General features: G+C 58.4%; 2 protein-coding genes across 5 annotated transcripts; both read right to left on the reverse strand.

Moving 5' to 3' along the window:
- Positions 1 to 9: 9 nt before the first annotated feature.
- On the reverse strand, positions 10 to 11,239 carry KHK (ketohexokinase). Of its 4 annotated transcripts, none has more exons than XM_059893391.1 (8): positions 10,620 to 11,239; positions 7,173 to 7,289; positions 4,674 to 4,808; positions 2,748 to 2,820; positions 1,871 to 2,017; positions 739 to 827; positions 444 to 601; positions 10 to 357 (listed from the first exon to the last, which is right to left on the reverse strand). In XM_059893391.1, the coding sequence occupies exons 1-8, from the start codon at positions 10,709 to 10,711 to the stop codon at positions 272 to 274; spliced, it is 897 nt and encodes a 298-aa protein (XP_059749374.1). In that variant the 5' UTR covers positions 10,712 to 11,239; the 3' UTR covers positions 10 to 271. The 4 variants fall into 4 exon arrangements, with proteins under 4 accessions (XP_059749374.1, XP_059749376.1, XP_059749373.1 ...); XM_059893393.1 differs by lacking the exon at positions 4,674 to 4,808 and adding an exon at positions 4,997 to 5,131 and having other exon boundaries at positions 444 to 507; XM_059893390.1 differs by lacking the exon at positions 4,674 to 4,808 and adding an exon at positions 4,997 to 5,131.
- Positions 11,240 to 11,636: 397 nt separating this feature from the next.
- Positions 11,637 to 19,460, reverse strand: EMILIN1 (elastin microfibril interfacer 1). The gene is made up of 8 exons (XM_059893397.1): positions 18,809 to 19,460; positions 17,746 to 17,871; positions 17,060 to 17,280; positions 14,001 to 15,929; positions 13,515 to 13,631; positions 13,113 to 13,130; positions 12,816 to 12,953; positions 11,637 to 12,377 (listed from the first exon to the last, which is right to left on the reverse strand). Exons 1-8 carry the CDS (start codon positions 18,976 to 18,978, stop codon positions 12,040 to 12,042), a joined length of 3,057 nt encoding a protein of 1,018 aa, XP_059749380.1. The 5' UTR covers positions 18,979 to 19,460; the 3' UTR covers positions 11,637 to 12,039.
- Positions 19,461 to 20,562: the final 1,102 nt, after the last annotated feature.

Genomic DNA, 20,562 nt, shown 5'->3' on the forward strand with positions numbered 1-20,562 from the left:
ACTGCAGGATCAAAGCCTCCAGAATCCCCAGCCAGAGCAGCTCAGACATCAAAGACAGACTGCCAGAAGGAAGCTGGCTCTGGGGAAGATTTATTTGCTCTGCAGCTCTGCCATGTGAGATGCCAGGTCACAGGTGGAGCCCTCCCACGGCCTGCATCCGCCCAGGGGGCAAGGCAGCCTGATGCCAGCTGGCCAGAGAAGAGAGGGCAACGGCAGCCAGTGATGCTGGCCTGGGGTGGGGTGTGAGCCGGTGCTTCCTGCCACAGGGCCCTCACACGATGCCATCGAAGCCCTGCAGACCACACTTCTTGCCCGCCACCTGGCAGCCAAAGCTTAGTGCCTCCTGCATGCTCTTCCCTGGAGGGAGGGATGAACAGCCAGATCAGCCTGGTCTTCTGGGCAGGGGCAGGCCCCAGCCCCGGGCCTCCTGCTGGGGTACTCACCCTGGGACAGGCTGAAGATGACGGACGCGTTGAAGGTGTCTCCGGCCCCCAGAGTGTCCACCACCTGGGGCGGTGGGAAAGCGTCGGAGTGGAGCAGCCGTCCATCAGGGCCCAGGGCATCGGCACCCTCCTCAGCCCAGGCACAGACCAGCGTAGCCCTGTGACACCCTCCACTCAGCTGGGTGTTAGCCCAGCCCTGGCCCCCAGCCTCATTATCCCTCCCCGGGGCAGACCCTGGGGGCCAGGCTCCCTCACTCCCCGTACCCGGGCCGCTGCCTGGCTTCCGCTAGCTCACCCCTTCCTCACGCGACCGTACAGGCCCCTCAGGGCCTCCTCCGCTGACTGGAACCCAAAGTGCTTGGCCACATCTTTGCTGACAAACACCTGTGGGCAGTGGAGAGAGGCTGCCAGTCACCTGGGCTCTACCCCAGCTGCCCCTCACGACCAGCAACCTGCTCCTGCACCGTGGCCACCGACACCCCCAAGTAGCACCTCGCTGTCCCTCAGGAACAGGTTTTCATACTTGCTCAGGATATGCTAGGAAACAGCCATGTAAATTGTGACACAAAAGCCCCGGCCTATTCTAAGATCAACGAATTTCCTCACAATTGAAAACCCAGAGTGAGTCTTGAGGTCATCTTGGGGCGCAATCTACAACTGGCAGGTAAAACCACGGCTTTCAGGAGGGTTTCTGTTCTGTTTGGCTTTCCGCATATAGCTATGCCCTCTAGGTCTGATTTCTTCATCTTTAAAACAAAGGGATAGGGGTTCTAGAGCTTCCTTAACACCAGCGACATATTAGAATCACCAGGGTGTTTTGTTAAAAAATACTTCAGCCCAGGCTTCACCTCTACCAACCAAATTAAAAAAAAAAAAAAAAAAAATGAGGGTGGAGCTCAGGCATCCACATCACTTAACGTGCAGCCAAGGTTGAGGCCCAACGAGCTTCCACTGTGATGCCAGGATCATCATCCCGATTCCACTTACATTCCAAACTTACCACGGGCAAGTCCCCCTCCCATCCTCCCTCACCCCCTAGTGGCTCCCACCCCAGAACTGGAGGGCACCTCGGAGAGCTGCCCCATCCTGTCATCTGACAGAGGAAAAGACAGGAGGCCCAGGGAGGAGAGGCTTCCACGCAGGCTGGCCCTGAGGCTGGCTGTCTTGGCCTTGACCAAGCCCTCTGGCTGCCTTCACACCTATGCGCCCACTGGGGTGGAGTAATTCTACTCCTTGGCCACTGTTGAGGCCTGCACCAGAGCCCTAAGCTAGAGGTCTGCCGCTTTGCTTTGCCCCCACCTGCCAACATCACCAAGCTGCAAACTGCCATCCTAAGTGTGACAGGCAGGACAAGGGGACACTCGGACTCCCTTTAAGGACCAAATGAAGCTGGATGTGGCAAGTGGGGGGCCGTGGGGGATGCTTACCACGTCTCCGTAGCCTAACAGCTGGTACAGCTCCTCTCGCGGCTTCTCCACCTCCACAGACACCTGGATCTTCTGCTCCGGAGGCTGCCTGGCGTTGTGCTGTTCTATCCGCTGCAGCATCTTCACCTGCTCCGATGCATTCCGGCCCTGGGGCAGAGCAGGGCAGGGCAGGCAACTCAGGACCAGCTGGGCGCTGGTCTCATTCTGCCTCATTAATCCTTCCCTGCTGGAACCATGGGTGAGGGGGGAGAGGGGCCAGGAAGGCTGGGCCAGAACCCCATCCTAAGCCTCAAAATTCTAGTGCTATTCTGGACCTTGGAGACCTTATTGACCAGCCCTCCCACTTCAGATGAGAAGACGAAAGAATAAAAGAGAGACTTTCCTAAGGACCTACAATAAATTAAATGACAGGGCTAGGATTAGAACTCAGGACTTCTCAAGGTTTCCTCCCACCTAGACTCCAAAACTTCTCTTGGAATGAAGATTCTAGTTCCCTTTATTTGGGAGCTGGGTCAGGCCCTCTCATTCCTGCCTCCCCAGAGGTAACGGGTCAGGCCTCCCACAGCCAGGCTCCTGCCAGAGGCCAAGTCCAGAGGAGGTGGGGCAGCCTGTAACACAGAAAGCACCAGACTTTGCCTAGAGCCAGCATCCTGCTTCTGGCACCTACATCCTGCTGTGTGACCTTGAGTAAATCACCCAGTCTTTCTGGGCCTTAGTTTCCACCTGAAAACATAAAGGAGGATGGAGAGGGGGTGAGGGGGGTTGGATTCATTGATCTCTAAGGTACTTCATGGTTCAAAGAAACCAAGAAGGAGGCAGAACATGTGGAGGGGCTGGCAGGTTGAGGCCCTCAAAACACAGGTAGGGCAGGGCTTGCCTCAATGTGGATCCACTTGAACCGGGTCAGGTCAACCTTCTCAAAGTCTTTAGCAGACACATCTGGTAGGTTCCTGAGTCGCAGGACAGAAAGGACAGAGAAGGGTCATGGTGAGGTCAGCCAGGGCCAGGATCTCTAACTGGCTGCTAGGGCCCCTATGCCTGGCGCTGCCTGCAGCATGGCAGGAAGCTGAATCTATAGCACATGCTTCTGAGGCTTAGCTCCAGGACAGACCCTGTCTCAGGCTAAACTCGAGACCACTCCTTGCCCTACTCAGCTCCATCCAGACAGGGGGCTGGAGGCAGTTTCCTAGGGTGCCCCTTCCTGTGTTTGAGGCTGTGATATTATCTAAGGGCAAACTCAACCACCACATATGTCAAGCAAGGGACCAGTTCTGCGTGCCTTGGAGACCATATCTCCCAAAATGCTTTCAGCGCACCAGGGACTACAATTCCCAGAATTCCTCTTGCCAGCAGCACACACAGCTACCACCATGCAGTGCCCCGGGAAACTACAAAGGCCACGCCGTTCTGCCTGGAGCTCGGGTCTGGGCCCTCTCACTTCAGGCACCCCAGCGGTGACAGCAGCGCTGTCCTGAGTTTGGCAGCTCCGTGTTATGACCCTGAGATCAAGGTTGGTGCTTGAGGATGAGTTTATTTTTGGCTGACTTAGGTGTGGAGACCTGGGAAGGGTCCGCCTTGACCTTCCTTGGCCAGAGACCTACACACAGCCAGTGTCCTCCCCTCCATGTTCTGTGCCAAATCCTCCTCCGATTTAACTAGCTGGGTGACTGTGGCCTTTCTGAGGTGCTTCCCCTTTGGTAAAGGGGACCGAACCCCTAGTCTCGCAGGCCTGCTGCAGCTGGAGATAATGTGTGTGGATATGCCTGGACCGAGGCCAGTGGGCAATAAACATTTCTCCTTGGAGCTCCTCTCCCTCCCTTCCCGTGAATACCCATGTTGTGTCCCTGATCAAAGATGCTACAGATTGTTGCTTAATGGGCAGATGACTAGGGTTGCCCAATGGGAAGATCGTGTCTAGCATGTATGCCTACCCACTCATTCACTGGGACACAAAGAGCCCAGGGCCACTGGTTATAAATCTTGTTCTAGGATGACTGCCCCTCCCGCAGGTCCAGTGGTCATGCTGGGCAGCAGGGACAGTCAGAACCCCAGGGCAGTTGGGCTTGGGCCATCTCTGCCCTAACAGAGTACTTGGCACACATTAGGTTCTCAGTAAACTAAACCTCTGAGATTTTTCAGGAGGGAATCTGGGAGAGATGAGAAGGGGTCTCTCCCTGGCAGCTTGGGACCCTAAAGGGATTCCCCTGCCCTGCCCCACGTTAGCAACACATCAGATGGCCCTGTTCTGCTGAGCCAGTGTTCCCCTTCCCTCCTTCAGCAATGGCTGTGAGTGGTGTGTGGCATTTGGTCTGGCTTCATTATGCTGGGACCTTTGGGGTTGCTCATCTCTTTCGAACACCCAAACCTCAGCTCCTGGTGCCATGCTGCAGGCTGGCAACTCTGGGGCTGACCCTGGAAACCCCAGTGGGCCCCCTTCAGGGCTCAGGATGGTTTGAATCACATCTCCCATCCCTCTGTCCTCAGAACAATTTCCCCGTACTCACACCCAGGCTGCTGATTGGCTGATTATGGAGGAATCACATCATAAATTACAGTTTGCACAGGCCTGCCCGCCCATCCTTGGTGTTGACCAAGGCCAAGTCGCCAGGCAGAGCAAAGCCCATCCCTTCCCACCTCACTTCTCCCCTAATTGAGAACAATTCCGAAATCACTGAACCGTTTGGCATAGGGACAATTTCTGGTACAAAGAGAGAGGCCACAGAGGGCGGGCAAGTGGGCTGCCCACGTGGCAAGTGAGGAGGCTAATTGGTGGGCTGTGGCAGGGCAGGCCAGGGGGCCTTACGTGTCGTAGAGCACAATGGTACGGGAGCCATTGGAGCTGTTGACGATGCAGCAAGAGCACGGGGCTTCCCCGCTACTCTGCCAGGCCACCTGAGACACGTCCACGCCCCGCTGCCTGAAGTCAGCCACCAGGAAGCTTGGGGTGGAGCCCGAGCCGAGGGAAGGGCAAGGAGACACAGATTAGAGGCTACCAGGGGCCTGGGCCTCCCGCGGGGTGGGGAGCGGTGCTGGAGCACGCGGGCCTTGGAGAGAAGGGTCCTGCTCTGGGAGCTGAGTGACGGCAATGGCGGCGGCAGCTGGCAAGGCGCAGACAGATGTACAAACCTGTAGGCATGTAGGATGGTGCGGCTACCACTGGCCTCGCTGCTGATGACTGTGGAAATGGGGACGGAGCCCGTGGTCTGAAAGACCGTGTAGCGTAGGTCCACGGAATAGCGGCGAAGGTCGTCCAGGACAAAACTGCCAGGGCGGAGTAACCCGGGGAGGCGCAGTTCGACGGGGGTTTGGGGACTGGAGGGTAGGTGGCAGGGCCACCGGGGACCCTGGGGTGCAAGCAGAGGGGCTGGGATGGGACGGGGAGTCACTGTCACAGGCTGTGTGGAGGCAGGAGAGGCAGGAGAGCATGGCTGGAGCTTAGTGAGAAAAACCCTAAGGGACATTCTTTTAGGTCCTGACTGAAGCAAACTCCAACCCTGACCCTGTCCTTCAGTCTGACTCAAGCTGGAAAGGATTTGCTCACGTTCATAAAGCTAGATGGGGTAGACTTGGGACCTAGAACATGCACCCTGTTTGAACCAAGCAGGTGAGGGCACTGTGGCCCGCATCATGCAAGGCCCAGGCAGTATTAATAATTACCAAGGTGACACTTTGTCCCCCAGGTGCCCTCTGCTTGCTCATCCCCATGGTACTGCTCTCTCTGAAGTCCTTCCAGTCCTAACATGATTCCTCTCCTTCTACACCTGCCTCCACGATGCCCAGCCAGGAAGTGGTGCTGCCTCGGTGGGCCGGCTCACTGCCCTCTCCTTCCACAGTGGCAAGCCCTCTCAGTGCCTGAGGCCCCTCAGTATAGACTGGGTCCAGGACTCTTGCTCAGAATCCCCTCCACTCAGAGTGAGCCGGGGGGTGGCCCCTCAGGAAGACTGTACCAGCAGAACAAGGAGGCCATCCCACCCCTCCCAGCTCTTTGGAAATGCAGTGTCCTGTCACCAGGAGCTGGCAACTACGCCCAGCAGCCCAGCCACCATCCTGACCTTTCTCACTATGGCTGAACCCCACTTTCGGCAACACCAAGGCTGGACAATACAGATTTGTATAGAGGTACCACGTTGGGGCATCGTTCCTTGTCTTATGTCTCAAGGATCCTTTAAATAGTAGCTTTCTCACAGCATGGAGAATATGATTTGGTTTTTGCCAAATAACTTTTTGCACCCACAGTGCCAGGCACATGGTAGGTGCTCATTCAGTGTTTGTTGAACACATGGGGAGAATTTGGAATGGCCCAGCTATCAGCATGATTGCCACACAAAGGTGGGTCCACCACCCCAAAGCAAGAGGCACGGTCTTGCTCTAGCTGGGAGGGAAGGCAGCTGCTGAAGAGCGCTGACAAGTGAGCAGCTGTTGGCTCCGGGTCCCTCTGTCTCCCATCACAGGGCAGGCTCTCACCCCATTATTTGCTTCGTGCCAGTTCATAAGGAAGGGAATCTGGCTGCGGCTTGGGGCTGGGCTCTGGCAGCAGCCCCTCTCAAACCAGGGTTCAAAGGGCTGTGCTTTACAGGCCAGCAACCTGGCAGCCTGCCCCTGTGCCCACAGTGGGCAAAGTGGGCCTCACCGCCCTGATAAGCGCTTGCTGAGTTGGCAGTGCCAGGGGTCAAAGGGCTCTTGGGTCCCTGCAGCAGCCAACATAGAGGAAGTGTGTGGGCCACTACGGGCTGCAGCCTCCTAGCCGATGAGCTGGGAGGCATGGGTCTGGGCCCAGCTTTAGCACGTGGCATCCGGGTGTCCTTGGGCAGGGAGCTCTCGCTGCTTCAGTGAACAACGGGGACACAATCACTGGCCCTGCTCCCTCAGCTGGGAAAGAAACTGCAGGCCTGGACCCTGGGACCGTGGATGCAGGACATCCCCGAGAGAGGGCAGGTACAGCATGTCCCTAACTGCCTTCTGCCACAAGCACAGGCAGGATTAGGGACTTGAGAAGGGCAAAGTCACATCCACCGCAGAGAGTCTGTTGGAAACAAGGAAGAAGGTGGGAAGCCGAAGCAGGCTCCAGGGACTGGCCAAGGAAACAGGCTGTGAAAATGAAACCTTTAACAGGAGCAGCATTAACAACTGAGCAGCAGATAAGCCACACCAGGGAGGGTCTGGGATGCTGGTACTCCACTCCCCACGCCCCACCCATTTCTGGTGGCCGCAAACCGTTTCTCAGAGACCGCCCGCCCAGGGCCAAGGCTTCCTTCTTCTCCCCCCACCCTGTGGGCCACCCTCCCCTGCTCCCTCCACTTACTCGGCAACGTGGCCCGGGGCCAGCGAGCCCATGAAGGCACAGGGGGCTCCAAGCAGGGAGAGGACAGTGCAGGAGTTGGATGCGTTGCCTCCACGCTGCCATCTCTGGGACAAGCACCTGCAAAACACAAGGAGGGTCCCTGCAGATCCAGCAGGCTGGGGCTGGGATAAGCAGGGCTGAGCCCTGAGTAGGGCCCACAGGATGTAAAAGCCAGGCGATTCCCCTCAGAAAGCATCCAGGCCAGCCTTAGGCTCAGCAAAGGGAAGAGGCTCAGCTATTCCCCAGCCCAGGCTAAATTCAAGTTCACAGTGATTAATTTCTATCTTGCACCTATTCTTAGGACATCAGGAAAGCACTCACTCGGGCCCATCACAATTTGAGGGTCCCACTGACTCTGGGTTACTTCCTCCTTTGTTACAGTGTCCCCCCACCAAGCCTCCTCCTTGAGACCTGCCTCTTCCCAAAAGTGGCAAACCTCCTGCTGCTCCTGTCTTAGGAGAGACCACTTCAGTAATAACTCAGATTAAAATAATTAAGACAGGAAGCAAACCCGGACATTGTGATCATTTAAGAAGGTTGTGTGTGGTAACTTTTATGATGACAAAAGTTAAAAAGATTACTGAGTGAAGACCAGTTTTTCTCCATCTTTGTTCGTTTCTCCTTTTTTTTCAGCTTTATTGAGATGTAAGATGTAATTGACATATAACATTCTGAAAGCTGAAGGTGTACAACGTGATGATTATGATATACATATATTTTGTGACGTGATTACTACAATAAGGTTAGTTAACACATCCATCACAGTGCATAGTTACCTTTTTTTTTTCTCCATCTTTACTGAAAATCTAATGAAAGGAAACTAAGTCAAGATACACCTGAAGGGCTTCATTGTCATCATCAACAACAAAAATGATAACTCATGCATACATAGTCAAAGCACTTGAATGGTTTCTCATTTGTGCTCCAATAATACTGTGAGGTAACAGTACAGGCTATTATTTCTATTCTTCCAGTTCCAAAAAGGATAATAATAACTGTGGCAGCTTACGATAAGGGGAACAAGTACCGAAGAACTACTAATTAAGAGAAATAAATGAAGTAGCATTTTTAGGCTAGGGTATATTTGTACACAAAGCTTAACCTTGAAGTTCCCTTCAGCCTTGGGAAAAGGGGACCATGATCTCATTAGAAAGAAGGATACTAATCTGCAAAGGGTCAAACATTTCTCAAGCTATGAGCTTTAGAGAAATTTTCATGCAGAGAAGAGAGGAGAAGCCTGGAGGGACTGGACTTGCTCAAGGTCACAACAACAGTTAATGACAAAGGTGATACCAGAACCCGGGTTTCCTGACCCCAAACCACTGCAAGTGCTCTGTATTTCTGAATGGAAAGTAGTTGGGTCCCAGCTTGATGAGGCTTCAGAGAAAGGGTATACAGTTTTACTCTGTGGAAACCCTTCAAAGTTATATTGACACCCAACTTTCTGTGCAGAAATGCTCTGCTGAGCATGAAGATGCTTTCCAGAAGGTCCTTCTCAGCCAGGACTCTGGGAGGGAGGGCCATTCCTCAGGGGTCTGGCCGAGTTCCAGGGGGCAGCTCCTGAGAGTCCTCGGCTGCCAATGGAGAGAGCCTGGGAAAGGTGGGGCTCAGATGCTGGGAAGGACTGTGTCCCCACTCAGGTTTGCCCATCGGGGAGGCACAACAGAGTCCAGGAGCTGGGCTGGGTGGGATGGGAGCACAGGAGAGAGGCCCTGTGGACAAGCAAACTGCTCCACAGAGGAGCAGAGCCATGGGTCTGGCGGAGGGGGGAGATACTCCCTGAAGCGCAGGGAGCACGGAGGGTCTCTTCAGAGAGGTACCTCGCTTAGTGCCCACCTTCGGAACCAGCTCCCGTCAGGGTGGAACTAGCAGGCTCTTGTCCTAGCCTCCCAACATGAGTAAGCTCAAAGGCACTGGGACTCAGCTCTAGCAGAACAAGTCGTCTGGGTCCTCTGGAGGTCCTCCACAGTTCTTGGAGAAACTGTAGCCCCAGAATCTGCACTGTTCTCCGGAAAGTAAACTTGACTCCTCACTGGGCACCAAGTCCCGGGGCTGGCTTGACCTTGGTAGGTGGGCTAGGTCCACACAGCAGCATACCCTTGTGCCTCCCCCCCACTGTCCCTGCACCTTTTGCCAGGGGCTGTCACCTCTGGCAAACAAAGCAGCCCAAAGCAAAGGGTCAACTCCATGAGGCGGGCAGCAGCAAAGGAACAGGGAGCACCAGAGAGGGCGGAGGGCTGCGGCACTAGCATCAGGACGCTTGAGTTGTGACTACCGCTCTGCCACTCATCAACCACGTGGCCCCTTACAGAAAGTGTCTAATTTCTCCAAATCCTTAGCTTCCTCATCTCTAAAGAGAGGATGTGACTGATCCCTACATGCTTCCCATGGGCTGCTGTGAGGAAACTATGTAACAATGCCTGTGACAGTGCTGTGTGGACCCAGGGCTCTCCCCTCAGTGAGCGTCCTGGCTGTGGTTGCTGTAGTGTCTTTCCCGAGTTCAATCTTGAACTCGCCTTTTATCCAGTTCTTGGCTGAGACAAGTGAGGGCCAAGAAGCAGTTCTTGCCCGTATTCTGAGCACCAGACTGCACCAAGAGACAGCCACGGATTCCACCACACAGAAGTGTCTTGGGATTACAGTGTAAGGGTGATCAAGAGTAAATACGGGAACCAACAAATGACTTTTCAACTTCTACCAGACAACCAAGAAGGGTCTCTTCCACTATGTTGTTCACTGAGTATTGTAAAAAGGACTTCTGGTAAACTTTTGGAATTCGGCACCAGGGAAAAGTCTGTGTGGCTCATGAACCAGCTCTACCCATAACTCACAGCATCTCCAAATTTGCCTGCCGTGCCAGCAAGCCCTGAGCTACAGTGAAGCTCAAACATCATGGTTTTGAAAGTCCCTGAACAGTCTAACTGCACATACTTCTTATTGTAAGCTACCTCAAAAAATTTTTTTAAAAGACACATATGAGATATATATGTGGTAAATAAATTAGAAGTAAATGCTGGTGATAGGTAAGTGCACAGTTCTTGTTAAAAAGAAAAAAACTGGTTCTGCACCTTCCTAGCTGTGTGCCCGTGGATAAATAACTGCGTCTCTCAGGGTCTTTACTTGCTTAGCCTACTCGGTAAAATGGGGATAATGATGTCTGACACGGTCCCAGGGTTGAAATGGGAACTGGAGAACACAATGCTATCCAAAGCCTGGATCTTACTACTAAAGGCCTCAATTCTTTCCCCAGGTCCCGGGCAGAGGGCAGGGGGCACCAGCTCCCAAGGCGACCTCAAGGCCTCGCTGCGGGGGCCCCCTCCCGCTCATTAGCCGTGTAGTCTTGGCCGCCTGGCACAACGCGGGGCTGCAGCGGCCCCTAGGGTCTCCGAGGGGCCCGGGCGCCCCTACCTGCTGTCCGTGTCCTCCTCCGGGTATTTGTCCATCACACTGATGATGTCCAGCGCCACTAGTCCCACGCACAGAATCTGTTTCTCTTCCATAATGCTGCTCCCGGAGCTTTCTGCCCGCTCGGCTGACGGGGTTCCTCCCGGGCTCTGCCTCTTATCCAGGAGTATCGTGTCCCAGCTCCCAGAGTCTGCCCTGGCTCCTCCTCCGCGTCCCGAGCTCCTCCTCCAAGGAGCCTCCTGCAGCGGCGAGGGGTGCAGTAGGGTGCAGTGGACGCAGCCGGGCTCTTGCTCCCCACGCGCATCGACCCCAGCGGGCCTGGGAATGCAGACCCCGCGGTTTTGGTCCCCGGCCTTCCCTTAGCAGGTTGCGTGGCCCAGGAGATGGCTACGCCTTCAAATTCTCGCCCTCAGTTTCCTCACTTGTCAGACGGACTCCGAGCTAATACAAATCTCTCTAAAGCGCAGCTAGGCAACCTCATGAATGCCAAGAGAAAGCGCAGCAGAAAGGCATCCCTTGTCCCGCCTTCTCCTGCACCCGCGGATCCCTCTCCAGACCCTAGGCCCGCGGGGTTGAATCTGGCCTCGCAGCTGCGGCCCGGTCCCCTGCATCCAGAGCCGCGGCTCGCGCCGTCCCTACTGCCCCGCCCCGCCCCGCCCCCGAGGCCCAGCCAATCCCAGCTCGAGGCCTCGCCTCCGCCGCTGAGCAGCTGGGGCACTCAAGATGAACGGCGGACGTCACGTGACGGTAGACACCGCCCAGCGGCGCCGCGGTCTCGGCTCCCAGCGCCCTCTGGCGGACGCCGGCAGAAAAGGCGCGACCAGTAATGGGGCCCGGCTAGGGCTCCAAGCCCCGGGCGCACTTCTCGCCCGCGCGTCCAGTGCAAGTGCAGGCAGAGCTACCCCCGCCAGAGCGGAGGGCGCGAGCGGGGTCCGGAACCCGGGGCTCCCTCACCCCGTCCCCTGTATACTCCTGTCTACCCCTGAACACATAGTAGAGCAGACAGCTTGTTTAGTTTAGTTTTTTTTTTTTTTAGAAAAACCAAGTGTCTTTATTCCTGAATAGTTTAGTATGGCGGTGGGGGCCGGAGCCCCCTCGAGAGAGTCCCGGAGCCCAGGGATTCGGCCTAGAGGCCAGTTGGGGGAGCAAAGTGTGCGAGGATTAGCCCCTCCGCAGTCCGAGTCTTGCAGGGACGGCGATCAGGCCAAAAGTCTGGACGAGGGGACCCCAGAGTCCCAGACCCGGTGCACTCCGACCGTGGGAAGGACGCTGCTCTGGGCGCCTGCGCTGCTGCGGCGGGTACAGAGACGGCGACTTGCCCCGAGTCGGGGCCCCGTCCCAGGCGAGACGCCCCGGAGCCCACCCCCCAGCTGGCTGTTTGGACGGCGTAGACACTTCGGGCCACTGGGGCCCGGCTCCCTGTCTACTCCTGTTCTAGCTCCAGGTCCCCGTAGAGCAGGGCTCCGCTGAAGATGGTGAGCGGTTCCTCCGAGTGCGCCAACTGCCCCATGACCAGGTCGATGCAGACCGTGTCCCCGGCCTGCAGCGGCAGGATGAGGCTGAAGACGCCTAGGGCGCCCGGGCTGGGCTGGCTCTCGGCCACCGGCTTATTCTCCAGGCCCTCAGGCTCGTAGCCACCGGAGTCTATGCGGGCCACGCCCAGGTTGGAGCGGGACAGCACGGCCTCCACTTTCTCGTGCCGGTGCCCAGTCAGCACCGCGCTCAGCAAGTAGCGTCCGGCTAGTGGCGCCGTGAACACGCCTGGGGACAACAGTGGCAATCAGGAGGGAGACAGGTAGGTGGCAGGGGCCGGGAAGGTGTCCGGGAGCCCTTGCAGAACTCCTGGACTACGTGCGGAGGGACCCTCTGGGTCTTTTCACCTCTCTTCTACCAGAATGTGAGCTCCACATGGCAGGGAAACCAGTGTTTTGTTCATTTCCGCATCCCCAGCACTTAAAACAGTGCCTGGGCAAGAACAGGCCCCCCCATAAAGAGCTGCGGAATGATAGGCTTTTCCCTCCCCACCTCACCCCTCAGTCCAAGCCGTGGTGAGAATGAATAAATGAAGGAGAGAATAGGGGTCTCCCCAAACCAGAGAATGAAAAGACTCCGCTTGTCTGAAACTGCAAGAATGGAGACATATCACCGCACAGCCTCCCCCGTTCCCCCCAGTGCCCGGCTGCCCACTCCCAGGCTTACCAGTCTCTGGATCATAGTAGCCCCCATCGTTGAGCAGGACCCTGTCAAAGGGCACTGTGCCTGGTTCAGACCGGGGCAAACTCAGGGCAGCTGAAAAGGCCACGCGGGGCACAGAGGCTGCTGGTGCCCCCTCTGCTCCTGGGTGGGGTGGGGAGGGTGTCAGAGTGGACGCTCAGTGCAGGGCTGCCCAGCCCCCTTTCCCTCCTGGCTCTCTACCCCCAGGGCTGCCTGAGGCCTTCCGTCCTCCAAATCCTAGTTCAGTTCCCCGCCCTCCAGCACTGAGTGAGAGGAACTTACCCTGTTCACCTTGGGGACCTGTGGGAAGAAAAAAGGGAGCAGTGAGAAGTAGGGCAGCTCTCGCTAAGTCACTCAGCAAACATCTGCTTTCCCACTGTGCCAGGTGCTATGCAGACTCCAAAACAGAACTGGGCGTATCAAGAAAAGGAGGAAGAGATAGGGTCCATTCTGTTCAACCTTATAGGCTCAGCCATCGTCTTCAACACAGCAGTGAGGCCACCACAGCCAACTGGCCAACACAGTGACTATCCTAGCTCCTAGTCACTGTCAGCCATGTGGGAGCCCCAGTTCCTTGCCCCTTTCCCCCCTTCTCTGTCCGGTTCAGAGAGGAATGTCAAGCCCGGGGCAGTGGCGTTGGGGTTGGAGTAGCCCTGGCTGCAGCAAGGATCTCAGCCCACATACCTGGTGGTCCGATGGGCCCCTTTTGTCCATCCTTGCCTGGAGGTCCCGGAGGTCCGGCAGGGCCTGGGGGTCCCTGTACCCCAGGAGGCCCTGGTGGCCCAGCCTCACCTGCAGGACCTACAGTGACAAAACTAAGTTGAAGGAGAGCCATAAAAAGGAGTTTCCAAAGGACAGGGAAGGTGGTGGATCCAGGGGCAGGGTGATGGGGCCCCTCGCTGCCCATGCTGGGTACCTAGCTGGCAGAGCAGCACCCCTCCTCCACCCACAGGCCTGTCTGAGCCGTCAGGGGAGGGCGGGGAGCTGGGACCTTGGATCATCTCTTGTGGACAAACCAAGCCCTGGGACAGAGGTGGGTCTGCAATTCATGCTGGGCAGGGCAAGGAGAAAGTGGACGAGGTTAAGGCTGGGCTGTCGCAGGGTCAGGGGAGGAGAAAGAAAGGACTTGAAAGGAGTCCCGCCACCCCGTGCCTCCTCTTGCCCCCTCACCGGTGAGGTCCTTCAGACTGAGTTGGTGAAGCCGGTCCTCCAGGAGCAGCAGGGAGCTGTTAAGGGTGCCGAGCCGCCTGCCCAGGCCGGCCTGCCCCCCTAGCAGCTTCTCCAGCAGGGCTGCCTGTGTCTGGCTGGTGCTGTTGGTTTCCCGTAGCCCGGCCCAGAGCCCAGCCACGTGTCTGGAGAGGCCTTCGCGCAGGCCCTGCAGTCCCCCAGCCACCGTGTCCAACCGCTCACAGACTCCCTCCAGGCGGCCCAATCGCCCCTCTAGGCTGGGGCACTGGCCGGCCTGTGCCTGTCCCTCTTCCAGGCCTCGGAAGCGCTCCTCACTCTCTGTAGCATGCTCTGTGGCCTCCTGCTGCAGCCTGTTAATCTCAGAGATGATACGGTCCTTGGTGGCTCCCAGGTCAGCCAGATCAGCACCCTGGCCCTCCACTGTGGTCTGGAGCTCATGCAGTGAGTCATTGAGGGAGCTGAAGGTGAGAATAACCTCGGAGAGCTCTCCCTGCAGGGCCTGGAGGGCTGAGCCTGAGCTGCCCCCGAACACACTGAAGCCATCCAGAGGCCCACGGCTCGGTCCCCCAACACCCGGGCCGGCCCCAGGGCCCCGCGGGGGTAACAGGGGGCAGGAGCAGCGCTCCACACCATCTCGAAGACGGCCCAGCTCCTCCTGGACACCACCGCAGGTGCCACAGCCCTCATCCCCACGGGCCTGCAGCAGCCCCTCCAGTTGGCCCAGCCGTGCAGCTGTGAGATTCAGCTGCAGTGTGAACTCTGCAGCCGCCTCATCCAGCGCATCGACACGACCCTGGAGCTGGCCCACGACCCCTTGCAGTCCCTCCAGCGCGGCCTGCTGGGCCTCGCCAGCTGCTCCCAGCTTGTGCAGGCCTGAGCCCACCAGCTGCAGCTGCCCCTCGCTGTCCAGCACCCTGCGCTCCAAGGCACTGAGGATCTCGCTGACCTGGGAGCCCTGCTCTCCCGGGGCCCCAGAGCAGAGCTGCCCACATGCCTGCACAGCCCCTGCCACCTGCTCTTCCAGCAGAGCCAGCCGCCCCCCCAGCGCCCCGCTCACATTGGCCAGCAGCCCCTCCAGCTTCTCTTGTTGGCCCCGGGCAGCAGGCAGCCAGTGGCCCAGCCCCCCGGGATGCCCCCGCCAGCCCTCCTCCTGCTCCTCCAAGGGGCCCAGGGTGGAGTTGAATCGGTCCTCCAGGCGAGAGAGACGGGACGCTAAGCTGGTATAGCCTGGGGGGTGGCCCCCTTGCCCAGCTGCTACTCCCAGGTTGGCGCCCCGCCGCCCGCTCAGGACTGTCACCGAGCCAGCCACTACATCCAGCCTCCGCTCCAGTTCGGCCAGTCGCCGGCCCAGCTCTGGAGGGCAGCATTCCTGAGGGGGCCAGCGGCCCAGGGCCTGCCCAGCGAGCTGCCGCTGCCGCTCCTCCACGGAGGCCAGTAGCTTCTCCAGCGCGCGCAGCCGCTCCCTGTCCTCCTGCTGCTGCCGGCGGAAGCCATCCAGCCCCGCCAGGCACACGGAGCAGGACTCCTGCAGCCGCTGCTCCAGCTCCCGCAGCAGCTCCTCGCTGTGGCCGGGAGGGGCCGGGCTTGGGCCCAGAGCCCTGCTGCCACCGCTGCCACCACCACCGCTGTGATGGGTGTTGAGATGGCCCAGCTCCTCGTCGTGGGTGGAGACGCGGTTGTCCAGGAGCTGCAGCTGCTGCTGGATCTCGTTGAGGGTTTCGTGCACACCGGGGCGGGCAGCTGCATCTGCGGGCTGCTGCCTCCCATTAAAGGCTGTCTCCACAGCTCTCTGGACGTCTTCCGTCAGGCGCCCACTCAGTCCCTGCAGGACACCCCGGAGGCCCTGCAGCTCCTTTGTCAGGCTCTGCACCTGCTCCTCCAGCTGCTGCACCTTCTGTGACTCCCCAGGTCCTGGCAGAGAGGGGAAGGCATGAGGTCGAGGGGCTAGGCCTCAGAGCTCAGTGCCTACCTCCTAGGTCCCGCTCTCCCCAGCTCCAACAAGAGGGCAGAAGTCCCAGCTGATTCGGCCATTCCTTAGCTGCGTGACTTGGGCAAGAAAAGATGGTAGGAAACTCCATTCACTGAATGCCTTTAAGCCACATGTGTACCATGGCTCCTTCCCCCATCCAACAACTCCACTGTGAAAATACCATTAGTTCTTCCCATTTCACAGACTGGGAAACAGAGGACCAGAGAGGTTAGTTAATTAACTGGGCCATGGATTACAAGTTTAATAAGTGGCAGAGCCAAGTTTCAAACCCAGGTCATCCATCAGACCACCAAGGCCAGGTCCTTTCCACCTTCCAGAATGCCTCTTAACTTTATGGAAACTGTTTCCACATCTGAAAAAAGGGAATGATACTATGTCACCCCCTCAGGGTGAGTGAAATGCGAACGTAGGGTAGGAACCTCTCCACAGCACTACAGGGACAAACAGGGCTCCGAGGCAAGCTGCGGGGGATCCGGCTGGATGGTGGGAGAGTCAGCCAGAAGTTCCTGTTTCCATAATTACAGCACAGCTATCTCCCTGGCAGGCAAACACAGCACATCTGCAGTGCCGGGCAACGGGGACTGCTGCATTCTGGGACCTGCAGTCTCCAGAGGCCACCGAGGGCCCTGGGACCTGTAGTTGGCCGCAGTGCATGCTAGGACTTGTAGTCTCGTCTGTCTATCCCCTTGGACCAAGCTTCTCCAAGGAATTCCCCCTTCCTCCGCAGCTGTTCCCAACTAGGAAGTATCTTGGCCACACGTGGGCGTGAACGAGCACATTCTCTTTTTCTGTCTTCCTTTTCTCTGGGTCTCCACTCAATCTCTCTTCTCTGTGTCACACACACACACACACACACACACACACACACACACACGGACACGGACATATTCTCTCTCTCTCTCTCTCTCTTGCTCTCACGTGTGGGAAGGGATCTCATTAACTCCCTTCTGTCCCCTCTTCTGACCTGGAGCAGGGGTTCCCCGCAGCAGCCTGGCCCACGCCTCCCCCAGCACCGTCTCGCCCTCCTCTCCCCAGCAGCTCCCGTACTCACCTTCCCCGCCCAGTCCACTCAGGTGGCTGCCCGCACTGGAGCCCGAGAGGTTGGGGCGGGCGGGCCGGGGCCGGGGGCGCGGCGTGGTGGGTGCAGGGCCCAGCGCCGGGGCAGGGCCCTCGGCACAGTCATCGCCCCCGTGCCCCTGGCAGCACCTCCACTCCATATCCGTTACTGTTTTGTAGGCCACACGGTAGCGAGGGCGGAGGAAGCTGCGGTACCTGGGAGAGGCAGAGGGAGGCCTCTTGACTCCTCCCTGTCCTGTAGTGATCCTGGCCCCTGTCCTCAGAGATGGGCGGCCGCTGGTGGACTAGGCCTGTCCCTCAGGCTGGGTCCCCCTTACTGACCAGCATGTGGCCTTGCTCAGTTGACAGTTTTCAGCTTGTTGGCCAAGGGCCAAATCCCTATTCTTCCTCCCCTTGTCCTGGGCTGGAACTTTGAACTCCTCTCCTTGACTGTGACCCAGCCCGGAAAAGGCATTCCAGGGGCTGGCAGGGTGGTCCAGGTAAGTTTGCCCTAAGTATTCCACCAGCCAAATTGCTGCCTCAGCATCTCCTCAGCTGGCTCTGACCGAAGCCCCCGGTCCTGCCCCTTGCTACCTGCTTGGTACAGATGCCCCCAGTTGGCCGCCCTAGCCCAGCCCCAACCAAGTGCACATCCCCTGGTGGGGGGGGGGGGGTGCTCACATGATGCTGTGGGAACACTGGGGCTGGCCCCAGCCACAGGGCTGGTAGTCAGGCTTGATGAAGGTCTCCACTCCATCCTCAAGGACACAGCTCACTGTCCGGGTCACCACATAGGCACACCAGTTCCTGCAGATACAACCCCACGTGGGCCCAAGAGCCAGAGACACATGCCCCCAAGGAAGGCCCAGGGGCCACCAGAGGGGCTGAGGGAGGGTCAAAAGATGAAGGGCCCCTGGGGACCGGTGGGAGCCAGGGCTTTGGCAGGGGCAGCTCCCCCCCGCCTTCCTGTGCAGCAGGAGTCAATAAAGACTTTTCAAGAGGGGGACAGGAGGTGTAGATGCAAAACCACAACCATGAGATGTTGATCCTTGTGGCTGGGGGCACCTGGGGAGCCTCTGAATCCACGCATTCATTCGTGTCCCTTCTGTCTCAACCCCCAGCTTGGCGTGGCCTGTGTGAACCGACTGGCCGGGTCCCCTGGAGATCCCCTGTAAGCTGGCTTCCACCCACCACTCAGGGGAGACGACGGGGCAGGCAGGGGTCCAGCTCAGGGTTAAGGAGAGAATAAGCCATTGATGAGCCCTGCCCGCCTTGGGGCTCGAAGTTCTACACTCTTGGCCCCATTCACGCCAGCCTCTGGTCCGTGTCGGCTGGAGAGCCACAATGAGCAGAAGAGTGGCGTCAGAAGCGTGGATTACTGGATGGGGCTGAGGGAGCCCTAGAAAGGAATGAAAGGTCTGCCGAGAATCCCAGGCTGGTATGCAGCTGGCGGCTGGCAGGAAGGCCTGGCTGGTGCCGCTCAGGGTAGTTTCCCTGGGCACCTAACGTGGAAACGGATCTCCCTGAGGTTGGGGGGGACCTATCTATTCAGGGGGCCCTGGAAGTGCCCTGAAGGAAGGCGGGCGTGTAAAGAGCCACCTGATGGATGGGTTTCCTCTTCCCCCTTCCCTGCCCTAGGCGGGGACAGCCCAGAAGAGCAGACCCAAGGCAGGGGCCAGGATACGCACCTTCTCACCCACCCTCCCACCTATCTCCAGCCTCAGGCTGGGACCCGGACTCTTACCTGTGGCGGCTGGCAGGCCGGGGGGCACTCTGGGCCTGGGGTCCCCCAGGGCTGAGGGCCCCGCCACTCCCAGTGTAGAGGCTGTAACCGCGAGGAGGGTAGCTAGCTGCCCCCACGGCTGTGGTCAGCAGGCAGCAGAGGTAGCAGCTCCAGAGGGTTCTGGGGGCCATGGCGGGGGCGCTCCGTGGTGGCCCTCACAGGCACATCCTGGCCTGACCACTGGCGCCTCTGCCTGGAGCGGGGGATGCCGCTGCTCCGAGGGACAGCAGGTCCTGTCCCCAGCTTCCTGCCGGCAGCCCCCAGCCACACGCCTCCTCCTTGGCCGCCTGGCCTGACCGCTCTCCCCCTCCTCTTTCCTCCTCAGGCTCCTATCTGTCTCTCCCTCCGTTCCTTCCGCTCTCCTCTTCTCCACTTCTGAGGGGGGTTTGTTCTCTGTGCCCCCCGGCCTCCTGTGCCTGGTCCCTGGCCCTCTCAGATGCTGCTTCCTGGGCCTCCACCCCCTCGCCCCAGCTGGCCCTCCTCTGGCCTCCCTATCGCTTTTCCCCAATGACTGGATCCTGAGGGTGACAGGGCTTTGCCCCTGTGGCTGCTCAGAGGCGCAAGAGTGGCTTCGGGGCGGGCCCTGGCCTCCCGCCTCTCTCTCTCCCTCACTCCCCTCCCTTCCCCCCTGTCTGGCTGGCGGTCCAGCCTCCCCCTTCCTCCCCCCACCTCTCCAACCATCGTGCGCCACATCTGCTTCTTGTTAACTCCGGGAAAGAGAGGAAAAAAAAGGAAAAACAGAGAAATGTGGAGTTGCCGCCGGGCTTGGGGCCAGCCTCTCAGACGGGCCACATGGAGCGGAGCTGGGGCCAGAGCTGGGGAGGAGGCCCAGGGCTGGTCGCTTAGACAGGGAACGGGAGCTGGAGCCACAGCTCTCCTGGGGCCAGGGCAGGCCTACCCTGGGACAGAAGACCTGAGAGAGGAGCCCAGAGGGGAGAGGTGGAAAGGAGAGCTGTAAAAGGAAGGAAGAACTCGCAGGGCTCAGCAGGACAGTCACTCACCATCTAGTCCAGCTGCCTCCTTTCATAGATGTGAAAATTGAGGCCCAGAGTGGCAAAGTAACTTGTCCAAGGTAACACAGCAAGTCAAGAGCAGGGCTCAGATTAGAATTTAAACAGTACCCAGGTCAGTGGCTTGGGAGGAAAAAGGAGGAGAAGAGCGAGGGCTACTGGGCCAGGGAGGAAAAGGAGAAGGACTCCACTGAGGCAGGCAAGAAATTCAGAGAAGCCAGAAGAAGAAAGGAATCTGGAAATGGGGAGTAGCCTTCTGTCAAGTATGGAGAGGACATGGGCAAGAGGAGAAAGACTTTCATTCTCAAAAGGCCAGGTGAACATGGGTCTCAGACTTGTCTTGGAGAAGGTCAGCCTGAGTCGGGGAGGGGAGGGAAGGAGGGAGGTGAGTTGCGCCCTATCTATTTAGCCTGAAGGAAGTCACTCCCTAGAGTGAAGCCAAGTCTGATAGCCTCTGAGGCAGGTAAGGAAGTTGACTCAACCACCAGCCTGCCCGGTAGGCTCTGTCAGAATCTGTCGGCCGGCCCCCCTCACCATCTGGCCCCCAGCGTTGTGTTCTGTACAGGTCTCCCTGCGTGGTGGGCCGCTTGGGAGAGCGAGGCAGCAGTACTAGACAGAAAGGAGGTGAGAGCCCGGTGTGTGGGCGCTGCGGAGGTGCCTGGGTAGCAAAGGCACGTGTAGAACTCAGTAAGGAGCAGCTGGTCC

This window comes from Balaenoptera ricei, chromosome 13 (genome assembly GCF_028023285.1).
Source record: "Balaenoptera ricei isolate mBalRic1 chromosome 13, mBalRic1.hap2, whole genome shotgun sequence".
Classification (NCBI taxonomy): Eukaryota; Metazoa; Chordata; class Mammalia; order Artiodactyla; family Balaenopteridae; genus Balaenoptera; species Balaenoptera ricei.